General features: G+C 44.3%; 1 protein-coding gene across 1 annotated transcript in view; it reads right to left on the bottom strand.

Annotated features, from left to right (window-relative positions):
- NEDD4L (neural precursor cell expressed, developmentally down-regulated 4-like, E3 ubiquitin protein ligase) overlaps window positions 1-13,700 on the bottom strand; it is a 372,712-nt gene that overhangs the window by 83,610 nt on the left and 275,402 nt on the right. Inside the window, exons 6-8 of the mRNA XM_018576257.1 lie at window positions 7,549-7,599; window positions 3,040-3,101; window positions 1,111-1,213 (exon numbers count right to left, since the gene is read on the bottom strand). Coding sequence (XP_018431759.1) covers window positions 1,111-1,213; window positions 3,040-3,101; window positions 7,549-7,599 — 216 coding nt within the window. The remainder of the gene's footprint in view (window positions 1-1,110; window positions 1,214-3,039; window positions 3,102-7,548; window positions 7,600-13,700) is intronic.

Consider the following 13,700-nt stretch of genomic DNA (forward strand, 5'->3'; position numbering starts at 1 on the left):
ACTCAATTGTTCAAGAAACCAAGAAAGGGCGCAGAGAACACAGGCTAGCTAACGAAGTTGTAATGAAGACTAAAGGTGGTGGCACTTACGCGTGATTGCCAGGATCTGGAGATGGACGGCCGGTATGGAGGATCGGGGCACTTGTGGTGTGGTTCCGACTGTAGTCGATGTGCTGATCCGAGAGGTACATCCACAGGAGAGTGTAGACAAGAAGAGGGGACTTCGTCCGAAGTGCCGTTGGGGGTCTGTGCGGTGTGGAGGAGAGGCAGGGAGATCGCTGTGGTGTCGGCAATGGACAGCGGGCAATGGACAGAGCTGTAGCAGCCGCAGCTGTGTGTGTCGGCGAGCGGTCACTGTCAGGTCTGCTGGGGACAGTGTACGGAAGCAGCTGACAGATGCCGAAGGTCGAATCAAATGGTGAGATGGAGCGGGATCAAATCGGACAGGAGCCGGGCAATGGACAGAGCTGTAGCAGCCGCGGCTGTGTGTGTCGGCGAGCGGTCACTGTCAGGTCTGCTGGGGACAGTGTACGGAAGCAGCTGACAGATGCCGAAGATCGAGTTGATGGTGAGATGGAGAGGGATCAAAGCGGATCAATTGTAATGTGCAAAAAGGATAGCACTTTTATTGTTACGTCACATGCGCCAAAAAGCCAATGTTTAAGGGCCGTGCAGTGGTCATGCGTGGCCCTGAAGCGCTGGCCCCTTGACGCATGTGACGTATCAATAACAGTGCTATCCTCTTTGCACATTACAACTGAGTACTGGTGACTTCTATCTTTACTTGTGCAATGACGTCATCGCACATGCACGGCCATCTTGGTGATACCTGCTGGCAGAGAGAGGAGGGGATAAGGTTTGCCACCGGGTCCCCTCCTCTCTCCTGCAACCGTCGGGCTCTTGTTCCATGACCCAGCGCCCGACTTTTCAAAGGGGGTAACACCAAAATAACGGTCAGTCATTTTGGTGTCACCTGGGTGCGGCCTCACCCCCTACACCCCCCTAGTGACGCCACCGCAGCCACCACATCTAAGGACCGGTAAGTCCTCTCCTCACTTGTTCCTGGATTAAGAGCAAATATACAAGTTTGCACTGAACCCGCTTTCCTTACCTGCGCTTCTTCCCTCTGCTCATTGGTTTCTTCCTCCTGTCCGTCATTCTTTGGCAAGTACGCCATCTTTAGTCTCAGGAAACCCTTCACCCGAGACTTATGGCTGGAAATAAAAAAACACAGAAGATTTGATATATATTAGCTGAATACTCGGTCCTGGCACTTGATCTGTTAAACAGAAGCAATACAATGGCAATATGCGAGAGTTTATTTTCTTAAAGGTAAAAAACTAAAGAGAAATCTGTATTCTGTATTGAATTTCCATAAGTTATATCCCTCTTCTAATAACCAGATCCATCTAGAAATGTGTAAACTTTCTGAAGCTGACCATAGGATGTACTTCTTCAATGCACTGACACCATTTCACTCAGCCCTGGGAATAGGCACTTCCTTGTGTCACTAATCTCACAGAGCCTGCCTCCTGAACTACAACTCAATGTCTGAACAATGTAACATTATCACTGCTTGCTGGAAGCAATGCATGATGGGATATGTAAGCTTGAGAAATGGAGATTGTATCACATTAAACAGTAGGGAAAGAGACACAAAGCACACTGGGAATCCAGGAAGTTGATGGAAGTGATGGGCAGACGGAAGGCAGCACTCACTACATAAAAGGGATTCTTTGATTGGATTATCAAAAACAACTCTAGTATGTGTTCCTATTACAATGCTGATGTTATAACAGGAGAGGATATGCTGGGACTTTATCACTTTAAATACATATTTTATTAATTAGTTATCTATTTTAACATTTACCTGAAAATCATTTGTTATGTAACTTTTACATTATACATGTCTGCTACTCTATATTTTTATAACTGTATTTTATATTTGGATTTGTGATTTTCACCTTTTTAGTAACGCTGGCTATACATAAGAAACAGAACTTGACTTGCCCATCCATGCTAAAGAGCATGGCTAGAGAAATCTCATCCGCCGGTTACTGTGCACGCTGCAGTCTGAATACCTGAATAGTGACTGCAGCTGGCTACAGTCATAGTTTGGCCAAAAATTTGGACAGGCTAGAGGGGGCGCTGTGACAGCCGGCTCTGCAGTCCGGGTGAGGATAACTTTTTTTATGTTAGCACCTAGACAAAAATGAGCACTTAAAGGAGAACTATGAGGCAAGTGAAAATCACTCAGCCTCATAGTTCGAGCCGACGCGCGACAATGAAACTGTCAGACGTCGGCTCAATAGATCGGGGAGTGAACACATACCTTCGCTCGCTCACTTCTCGATCCTGTGCCTGCAGAGAGCCGTGACGGTCACTCACTGCTCCCTGCAGGGATTCCCCCCACCCCGTCCGATCCTCCAGCTCTGACTGGCGGAACGGACGGGGGAGGGTACAGCTGGCTCTGCCTCTAGATAGGCAGTGCCAGCTGTCACTCACCCAGCTGGGTGGATCTAAACAGCATTGTATACTGAGCTTTGGGTGACGGGAGGACTCTAGTTTGTGTCCTCCCGTTACCCTTAGGAGAACTATGAGGAAAAGCCCTAACCCCATAGTTCTCCTTTAACGTAAGAACAGTTGTGCACGGAGTTCTGCTTTTAATAATCAAGAAAATGAATTCTCATAAAAATAACTTTGAAATAGCAAATCTGAGTCTGTAATAAGCCTGCTGAGGTTCAGTCACACAGCAGCGTGGTGCTAAACACGCGGGATTTCTTGGTTACAGACAAAAGGTAACAAATAGGTAAATATATCGGCTACAGAAGATATGAGGCAGAAAAAACAACACTATACTGTGTTTACTGATAAAACCTTTCTAGGTGAAAAAACTTCTCTTTTTCAGCTCCTTCCAGTCTACAATGTGTTCAGAGAAAAGCCCAGGATCTCATAAAGCCACCAACAATGTCCCCCATAAGAAAAATGAAAGCAATCCCCCCCCACACACAGACAGAAGCAGACAGACTGGAGAACTCACCTTCTTGGTCGGAGTAAGAAGTCTTTGAATGTGTACGGTCTCTCCATTGTGGGATCTTCAGTCTGCGAGCAGAAAAAGTTAATTTTTAACATCATTCTTTCTTTCTAGGGTTTTAAACTTTGACAAGGTGTAAGCATTGTTTTCATAGGAAATGCATCACTTTACAGGCTTCGCTATCAAAGAACTTGATCTGCCCGAAGATATCACAACACGTTTAATAGCTCAGGAAAGGCCGCCCCGCTCTCTGCCCTGTACTCTGATTGCGGCTGCGGGGATTGAGGGGAAGACCATACGTGGTTAAGCTTACCATACATTACGCAAATCATGACCTGTTCCTGAACTGTCGGCACCCTTCCGGCCGGCATCCCTTAATCAGCTGATCGAAGGAGCTGGTTGGAAAATCTTCAATTCTGGCAGAATACAAGGGAAACAGCAGGAGACTCCTTGATAAACGCTCGGTATGTGTTGATGGAGGAATCTGTTCTAATTTTTTTGTTCAGCGAAAAATAATAGAACAGTGTATGTCCAGCTTTAGAATTTCCCGTGAACGGTCATCCCAACTGAATGCTCAATAATGCCATCAAAGACTAGACGAACGTCGTTGAAAATGTTGTTTTATTCCAACATTCAATTTTCAAAATTAATGGAATTCTCCAAACTAAAAACCACAATGTTAGAATTTCATTCAATAAAATGTTTCCATCCTACTCCTTCCATTTTGTTTTCATCATTACGGTCAAAAACAATCATCGATTTCCCCCCACTATTAGAAGATCAAATGCTCCGCAGACAAATTTGTTTAAACAAAATTCTACTAGTTTATGTGACCAGCTTCAGAATGACTGACCCACATGATGCCATACTTTCTAAGCGCAAAGAAGGGAGAATCAGCCAATCGAATAGAGATTGGAAGCAACTTGGAAATTCTTGCGTTCTTCTGAAAATTGGGGTTGGTCATTATAGTCCATTAGGGTAACTTTAAAGTGACACTAAACTCAGGAGTGGAATCTTAATACAGTCAAGTACTTCAACTTCAACTATTAATAACAATGTCTCTTATGTGTGTATCACTTGGCAGTAGATGCTCAAATCATCTCTGAATTAGTGCCGATACTGCGCTTCCTGCTGGAGGGGGGGCTACTTTTGTTCCCCATGGTCCCTGTGTGTGTTGCAAAGTAGTCAACGCTCCAAGCTCATGCCCGTGATGGACTACAATCTCAGCACAAATTCGTAAAGTAAACATGAGATTGTAGTCCATCTTAGGAGTGAGCTTGGAGTGGTGGCTACTTTACAAACGCAGGACAGTGTCGGCACCAATTCAGAGATGATTTGAGGATCTACAGACGAGTGATACACAAATACGATACATTTTTGTTAATAGTTCAGGTACTTGAAAGTATTTTTAAGAATCAACTCCTAAGTTAAGTTTCAATTTAAGAGGGCTAGGGAAGGTGAACCAGTGTTTTTGCTACAAGTGGACTTGTCCTTTAAATATGATGCCACCAATCTGTTGACATACAGCAGGTAACCAGGGGCCTTCAGAGACTTATATGTAACGTAGTAGGAAGTTGTAAATCAATTATTTACAGACTTCTTCTTGAAGTGTACAACTTGGTATTTTCACCCAAGGACGTTATTGTTACATCAACAAAAACACTAACACTCATTACTATTGGGCAACAACAGTGAAAATAGAGCAGCACATGAAAAGGGTTTGCCTGATGTGTTGATAGCTGTCAAAGGTTGTGCAATGCAAGGTCTGTACATACTGTCCAGACTCCCAGCCCTGTATAAATCCCCTGCCGATAGTAGGACCAAACATTACTTGTACGCTAAACTAACCCCCGTCTTTCCTATATCATATACGTTATGTCACTGTCCTTTGGGGAAGATTCCTGGTGTCCTTTGGGGAAGGTTCTAGAGCAACCCAAATCTCGCTCTACTCAGGTCCTTTGCATCTTCTTGAGAGATATGGACTGCTTAGTATTTCCCAGGATCTCAATGTAAGGAGTGTGAAGTCATTCTTACATAAGCATTGTGGGTGAAAGGTGGGGAGTAAGGTAAATATAAATCTGACTTTTTTCTTTACCGGTAACACTATCAGAACAAAATTTATACAGGAAAGGGGGGCTGGCCAATAAACGTTGACCTTGCATTGCACTGCATGCTCCTCTCTTAGGGCTTGTTCACACCAATTGTGGCGCATTCTAGAGTGGTAGCTGCTGGAACGCACAGCACTTGCTCACTAAACTTCCCCCTTCTTGGCGGGAGGGGCGTAACGGTAACAGCAGTCACGCGCCGCCCCCTCCCTTACATTGAAATCAAATGCGTGGCAAAACATTTCCACTGCGAACGCAAAGCAATGCTGCATGCTCTATTTTTTTGCCTTCGCAGTGGACGAGCAATGTTTTGCCACATGTCTGATTGCACTGCTGCAGACGTGGCCTTGGTGCCATTGACTTCAATGCACCACTATGCCCCCTCCCACCCTAGAACGAAGGGGGAAGTTTAGTGCGTGATTGCTGTGCGTTTCAGCAGCTGCTGCTATGAAACACACCAAAGCAATTGGTGTGAAGAAACCCTAAGAGTATTTTCAACTCAAGAACAACAATGTAATATTTTGCAGCTTACCAGTCCTTAGAAAAACTCATGTAGTTACCAATTCTTTTTTTCTAGTCTTTATTTTGACCTGGTGATTCTGCCAGTAACACACTTCCTGCCCTACGGTGACAAAACTCACTCACTTTACTATATTGGGGAACTAGCATTATCACCCTAAGACTGTAAGTGTGTTAGGACTACAGACCACTACTAGCTCTGCATCTCCATAGCAATGGGGTTCTGTAGTCCACAGAAGAGCACTGGGCAAGGTTAAAAACGCTGAAGGGATTTTAGTGCAGTAGAGGTCACAGGAAGTTATGAGCTAAATTGATTTCTGGCAGAAGCAACGGGTATTTTTCTGCAGTTATCGAACAGATAAACCAAAATTCTTTCCTTGGAATATTTAACTGACCAAAAGGGAGCAAATACAATTATTTCATTGCTAGGGTTTACATTTTAAGTAGATCTAAACTCAAAAAGTGAAGATTTGCTCTCTTATGGGGGACATCCAGAAATGTCAATTGTAAGTGTACCCTGAAACATGAACCTTTTGTCTTGAATTTCCCCTGTAAAATACGGGGGGTGGAGGATGGAAGCCAGTGCAGGGATTGGCAGAGGGCAGCTGCAGGCAATGAGCAGTTGGTTAGGTGGATGAGTGTGGCAGCAGCATTCATGATAGACTGAAGGGGGATAGCCTGTGGAAGGTCGGCAAATGAGGAGGGAGTTGCAATAATCAAGACAAGAGATAACCAGTCAGTAGATGAGTAGTTTTGCGGTTTCATTGGTGAGGAAGGGGCATATTTTGGAGATTTTACGAAGGTGAAGGCGGCAGGATTTCGATAGTGAATGGATGTGTGGAAGAAAGGTGAGGTTCAGAACACAACCTAGTACCTTGGCATTGGGGGGAGGGCTGGATAGTTGTGTTATCAATCTCAATGGAGAAGTTGGGAGACGGTGCATGAGAGGGAGGAAATATCATGAGCTCCATTTATGAAAGGTTGAGTTTTAAGAAGTGTTGTGACATCCAGACTAATATGTCAGTTAGTAAATTAGTGACACGGAAAGACACCAAGGGGTGAGGTGTGGAGAGGAGAGAAATATTCCAGTGTCATCAGCATAGAGATGGTATTGGAAGCCATGCAAGGTTATCTACTGACCAAGGGAGGAGGTGTAGATCGAGAAGAGAAGGGGTCCCAGCACAGAGCCTTGGGGGTCTCTCTTGCTCCCTCTTGGCCAGGCCAGCACAGTAGAGCCCCGCAGACTTCAAGGAGGCTCCTCTACCTCTGTCTTCCAACCAGGAGACAAGCCCCATAGACTTTTATGGGGCTCTACTGTGCAGGTGCAACCAGAAGAGAGAGGACTTGTTGTGTGAGATGTCCACAAACACAAGAGGCCGCAGTGTCGGATCTCAGTAGGTATGAATCTAAAGAGTGGGAGGGGGGGCTCGGTTAGGTTAGGGGAATATGCCAATAAAAAGTCTGAAAGTGCACTTATTCTTTAAACCGTGACTTTAGCAAAATATTCAGAAGAGACATACTATATCTCTTCTGCAATAAAGCCAGGCTTCTTACCTTCCTCCTCCCACGTTTTTTCACGTTGCACACTGAGTGTTAGAGGGCGTTACGCGGGAGTTGGAGTCGGTGTCTGGATGTAGTAACTCCTGTGTGCATGCACATGAGTTATGTCATCCATGACTGACCAATGGCTGTCAGTAGAAGACTCCAGACCCAGAAGACAGAAGAAGATGGCAGCAGTGGAGATGAAGCGATTAGGGGATGCGCAGGCATTGCATTGCAGTTAAAGGGCACAGTAGGAGGCAAGTCTGACATAATGTGCAAGTATGTTGTGGTGGCCCTAACTTCAGTTCGGATATAGAGTCCATGCCGGTTTATTAAAAGGGTCACTTACCGGTAAGTGGTTTAGAGGCACATCAACTTGACCTAAGAAGTCATCTCTAGTCTGCAAGAGAAAAAAAAGAACACCAGAGTTTAGAAATATGGGGCTTACACTCAATGCAAAAGGTTATTTCAGTTTTGAGTAGTCGTTACGAGTTAAAAGAGGTGGAGCATCGGAAAAATCAATGGCAGTTTAAAAAAAAAAAAAGCTACTGTATACTGCTTTTATATGAATAACTTGATTAACTGTATAAAATCCTCAACTGCATAAAACCCCTATTCACTTCTACATGAGCTGACAGCACCCTTTAATCAAGCCTTCACATGGTGGCAAAGCAGACTGAGGATTCTATCAGATATGCTATATTTAAGCCAAATTAATTGGACGCGCAGTATGCGTACAGCTAGACTCAGCTGGCTAACGGACCTTTCATGAAAATCTCAGGTTTTGTACTAGGGCTGACACATAGAAATGGATGGAAGAGATAAGTTCAGATCTAAAGTATATTATATTTTATTGTTGTAGACACAGCATAATAAATAAGCAGGACCAGAATATACTATCTTCAAGGTGTGTTTATGTTTTACATTAAACCTCTAATAAGGAAAATGTACGTGAAGCTTCTATTGGTATCCTGCAGAAAATGTAAGATGGCAGGCTAATCAATTAATTCCCAGATTATATATACTGATCCATCATAATATTATGGCCACCAGCCTAAAAATGAGTGGGTCCCCCTTTTTGCCACCAAAGAGCCCTGAGCTGTCGAGGCATTGACTTTACTAGACCTCTGAAGGTACACTGTAGATCCTTTATGTCCTGTAACTTGTGAGGTGGGGCCTCCATGGATTGGACTTATTTTTTCAGCACATCTCCCAGATGCTCGATTGGGTAGAGATCTGTAAAATTTGGAGGCCCAATCAACACCTCAAACTCTTTGCTGTGTTCCTCAAACCTTTTTTTGAACCATTTTGCAGGAAGGCAGTGGTACTACATAGTCTATGGTAGATCTAAAGGAGATTGTACAATCTGATCATATAGTAAATGGTCAGCCTTTAGACAGTCGTGTCAAGAACTGGTCTTCCTCATTAAAGATTTCCCCTCAACTCTTGTTCTGGGGACAACTCTAACATTTTGGGTCTCCCCTCACTTTCTGTTTCAGGGCCAGTAGTCATTAGGACAAACTGAAGTGCTGAGTCTCTCCAATGTGGACATAGATTTGACAGCGGGTCTAACTCTTTCTCATGTTATCCCAGGAAAAAAAAGTTGTCTACAGCAGCATTTACAAACCGGGGGTACGAGTACACCCCAGGGTATTTGGCAACACATTTAGGGGTACTCGAAAATATTTGTGTAATGGCGTAAAAAGGCTGTGGCAGTGGGTAGTCATGGACTAAGTGGTGTGCAGAAGGCCTGCAGAGTAATCATGTGGCAGTGCTTTCCGACATTCATTCTATAGTTCCCCAAATCAGTAATGTGCCCCAAGAGCTGTTTAATTCTGCGACAGAGCTGCTTTAAGCTGAGAATTCTGTAAGAACGGGAAAAATAACTTTATATGCAATGGCACATAAAATGCTTCAAAATAATTCTGAAAACGTACAGCACTTTCCCCTAAAATGATAGCACAGAACCTTTACGTTATTGCTGGGAACTCTGGTAGCTAAAACATTCCTAACTCTACATAGGCAGAGCCCCCAGTTGCTTTAAGAACCAGCTAGGGAACAGTTATTAAGCTGCCCCCCTCAATAGTACATAGAACACGACACATAATGTATACAATTATTCACGCACCCAGATGGCAACTTTGTGGCGTTATCGTTATTTTTACCAGCCAAAAGAACATCAGTAGGAGATAAAATTATAAGTTTAGTCAAACGGCAACAAAGAAACCGTTAAAGCAGATAAACCTCGGTACAGGGGGATGTTAAAAGCTGAACTCCAGTCTGATAAAAGGCACACATGAATGCAGATCTGTAATCATTAATGTATTCTTAAATGTAGTTTTTAAATACAAGCAGTGTGATACTTGAATGTGACCTGGTATCAGTCTGTTGCAATCCCTGTATGGCTTGGCCGGAGTACGACAGGAAGAAACAGCACAGGTAGCCAATGAGTTCATAAGTTGACAAGAAGAATGCTGATAGGCGGACACAGCAGAGTGACAGAGAGATGAGCTTATCACTCTACTGCTTCTCCGATCACTGTCCAATCACAGGCTGGGGGTGGATAAAAGATGGCATGGGCTCAGAGGACGTGGGTTGAATTATGCTGGCTACCAGACTGAGGACATCTACCAGAAGGCGAATATTGCAGCAAAAGCTGGTCTTGTTATTTTATCTTTTAATGGGCTAATCTTTTTTTTTTGTCTTGTTATTTTTGCCTAAAGTTCTGATTTAAGCCTTTTAACAAAAGCAAACGACTATGTGGACCTTCTGCTTTCCAGCTCCCTCATCAACTCCTCCCATGCTCGCCTCCAGGACTTCACTAGAGTCTCTCCCATTCAATGGAACTCATTACCCCATCCTGTTCGACTATCTCCCATTCTGACTGCCTTTAGGCGATCCCCAAAGACTCATCTCTTCAGGGAAGCCTATCCCACCTCAACCTAACCACTGAACCATCACGTTCTCAAACAATTCATCCCCACACAGTTACCACCTCACATATCACTTGCCCCTCCTTTTTAGATTGTAAGCCCTAAGGGGCAGGTCCCTACTTACCATCTTGTCTTGAATTGTATTGTGATTGTAATGTCTTCCTTATATTGTAAAGCGCTGTACAAACTGTTGTCGCTTTATAAATCCTGTATAATAATAATAATAATAATAATGTGGAGGCCACTTCCAAAATACTCCAATTTTCTGGCATCATGCCTATGACTTGCCAAATGTAAAGCCGTGGATTTCAAAGAAGACCTGACATTTCACCATGGATATGCTGCTACGCAGTAGATGTTGTATGCCACAGGTTTTATCCTATTTTTAATCATTTGGAGAAATACATATACCGGCTTTGAGGACAAACCCAACTGTACACTTCAGGAGCAGTGTTCAGTGTTCAAACTCTTACAGTTCCTTTTCATTAGAGTAGAAAAGCCTGTCCTCTGCCAGAAGCTGTAGAAAGGGACCCTTGCTCTCAGTTTGGAAGCAGTGGCCTCTTTGCAGATGACTGACACGCCACTGATGAGTCAGAGCTCTTCAATCAACTCTTCGCATTGCAGAGCTACAGGTCTGATACAGTAGGGGGTGTGTCTGACCTCTGCATAGAGTCCACTGCTTCCACACGGGGACTAAGGGTCCTTCTCTAGCAGGGGACAGGGATAGTCAGCTCTAACTTTTGAGCACCTCTTGTTTTGGGGCACCTGGAATTGAAGTAGCTGATTTCAACGGAAAGTTCAATTGGGCTTTAAATCTGCCCAACAGTTTCTAAAAAGAACGCCAGGGCCAGTTTTACTCATATCTTTGACGCCCTAAATGCATAGCATTTACATTAAGAAGTATTAATGGGTGGGGATAAATGCAATAGGGCGGGGATTTTAAAATTAAAAACAGTGTCAGTTCTTTTCTACCCTCCACATCTGCAGCTTTAACTTTACGACCAAGTGATGGGTCTTTTAATAGGAGTCTACAACTGTTGGTGTCAGTCACCTGCAGGGTTAACAGGAGAGACACTGGGCTCTCGAGGGGGATGTGAGAAAACCTGTTTATTTCCCTGAGACAGCCTATAGGATGTGCAGCTGGCCCCTGATGTCAGCCCAAGTGAACAGTTATTCCTGGCCGGCTGCCTCCAGCTCACTGTGCCAGATGACATGGGAGATGGGAAGAGGCACACAAAGCGTCCTATGCCCAGCAAATAACACTTTGCCAAACCCCCAACCCAAGCAGCTGACTTTTGTAAACTGGAGCAAGTGAAAAACAAGTCTGATGTCCGGTATCAACCAATCAAATGTTAAGGTCATGCGCAAATGGGAAACAAAGTGGCTTAGTGGTTACCATTCGGGTCATCTACTTGAATCCCAACCAAGGCACTATCTGTTTGAAGTTTGCCTGTTCTCCTTGTACTTGTATGGGTTTTCACTGGATACTCGGGTTTCCTGCCACACTCTAAAGCCTCATTCACACGAGAAAAAGTCGGCACGTACAGCGTGCTGCATGCATGGAAGTATCGGGCAGCTCCCGGTGCTGCGTGTAATTAGTATGTAGCCTTTGTCCTTCTCTTCGCGAGTATGCGGCCGTTCGCTACCCTACGCTCATCCGCCCTGCACGTCCGTACGCTGACAGGATGGATACTGTCTGTGTCCGAGCCGGGACACCCGGACCCGTACGGACCTGCACTTGGGGTGAGCGTAGGGGGGCGTACGGCCGCGTACTCTCATAGAGAAGGACAGAGGCTGCATACTAATCACATGCACAGGACCGGATTTACCCTCCCTACCGCCCCAAGGCCGGGTTCGGCAATGCCCCTCCATCCCCGCCGAGGGAATGCGGGGGCTGCAGGGTTGGTTTTAATTTTTTTATGTTTTTTTAAAAAACTTTTTATCATTCTTTATTTATAATTTTTTTTTATATTTTTCTTACTATTTTTTACTTTATTTTTTAATGTAATTATTATTACTTATTATTTTTTACTTTTATTTATGTAATTATTTTTTATCAATTGTTTTTTTCACCTAACTTTATTGCTATCACACAGGAGCTAACAAGTTACTGTGTGATAGCATTTGGAGGTGACAGGTGCTCTTTATTGAACCTGCCACCTCCAATACATGAGTTCTAGCACAGCACTGTGCTGGAACTCCTGCGACAGGTGAGAGGGGAAGAGCAAAGCTCTCTCTCTGTCTACACGGAGCGGCAGGGTTACTTTTAACCCTGCCGCTCTGCTTACAGCTCTCCATTCTGAAGGCGGCGAGGACGGAGCCGGGAGGATGCAGCATGGAGAGAGGTAAGTGCAGGGTAGGGAGGGGTGGCGGGGGGAGGACGGACCGGCACTCTGATTACAAGTGTTGTCGGCGACATCGCCGAGAACACTTGTAAAGAAACAAGTAATTTCTCCTATTCTACATTTAGCTCTGCTTGTGCTAAGCAGGGCTAAATGTAGAAAGTAAATTACCGCCCGGCGCCTGGAACTCTATGTTCAGGGTGTCAAGTGATTCAAACCTGTGCCGCCCCTCTGCTCAGTGCCGCCCCATGGCCGGGCCTCGGTGGCCTTGCCGGGAATCCGGCCCTGCACACGCAGCACCTGTCCTTCAACGGGAGCTGCCCGATACGGTCGTGCGCGCAGCACGGAGTTGTACTTGCCGGCCTTTTCTCGTGTAAATGAGGCCCAAAGACATGCTGGTGGGATGCTGGCTTCTGTCTAATATGTCCCTGTATGTGTGTATGCGAGATAGGGACCTTAGATTGTAAACTCATTAAGGGCAGGGACTGGTGTGAATGTACAATATGTGAAGCACTATTGCAGAATGCACCTCACATGTGTTACAGTGCGCTAGGTGCAGTGCAATTCATTTGAATGGCACCCCAATGCACTTCCCAGCGGCCATGCCGCATACACTACTTTTTTTTCGCTGTAGGAAATACATTGGGGTGTCATTCACATGAGTGGCACCTGGTACATGGTAATGCAAACTAAACACACAATTAACGCAAAGCTATAGTGCGGACGGGTCCTAAGTGTATGCAAAACCCAAACTTTGTTTTCATGTATTAAAAGACTCTGAAATGTTATATACTTTATTTATTCTGTGACTATTACAGTACAATGACAAGGCAGGTGACACAAGAACAAAAAGGAGGGTAACAGTGTTTTAACAGAGAGAACACTGTAAAAGAAGGTTACTAAATTGACCGAGACCTATAGTTTTATAAAAATATAAACTTTATTGATTACAAGATAATATATTCGGTGTCTGTTAGCTCACTTCTCAAATTACTAGTAAAAGAACAACGTTGTTCATGACACTCATACTCCCATTCATTCATACAAACTAAGCGTTCCCACAAACTTGGCAGTGTTTGATTTCTTGAGAGTTTCCTAAAAAAGGAATTTTCTTAATTTTACAGCTGTTTCTACTCCATAATTATGTTCCTGCTTAACGATGATGTAAGAGGTGGACGTCGGAGAGGACGATCTATATTTTCCGATTTACTTCCAAATATAACTCT

This window comes from Nanorana parkeri, unplaced genomic scaffold (assembly GCF_000935625.1).
Source record: "Nanorana parkeri isolate BGI_ZX_2015 unplaced genomic scaffold, ASM93562v1 scaffold61, whole genome shotgun sequence".
Classification (NCBI taxonomy): Eukaryota; Metazoa; Chordata; class Amphibia; order Anura; family Dicroglossidae; genus Nanorana; species Nanorana parkeri.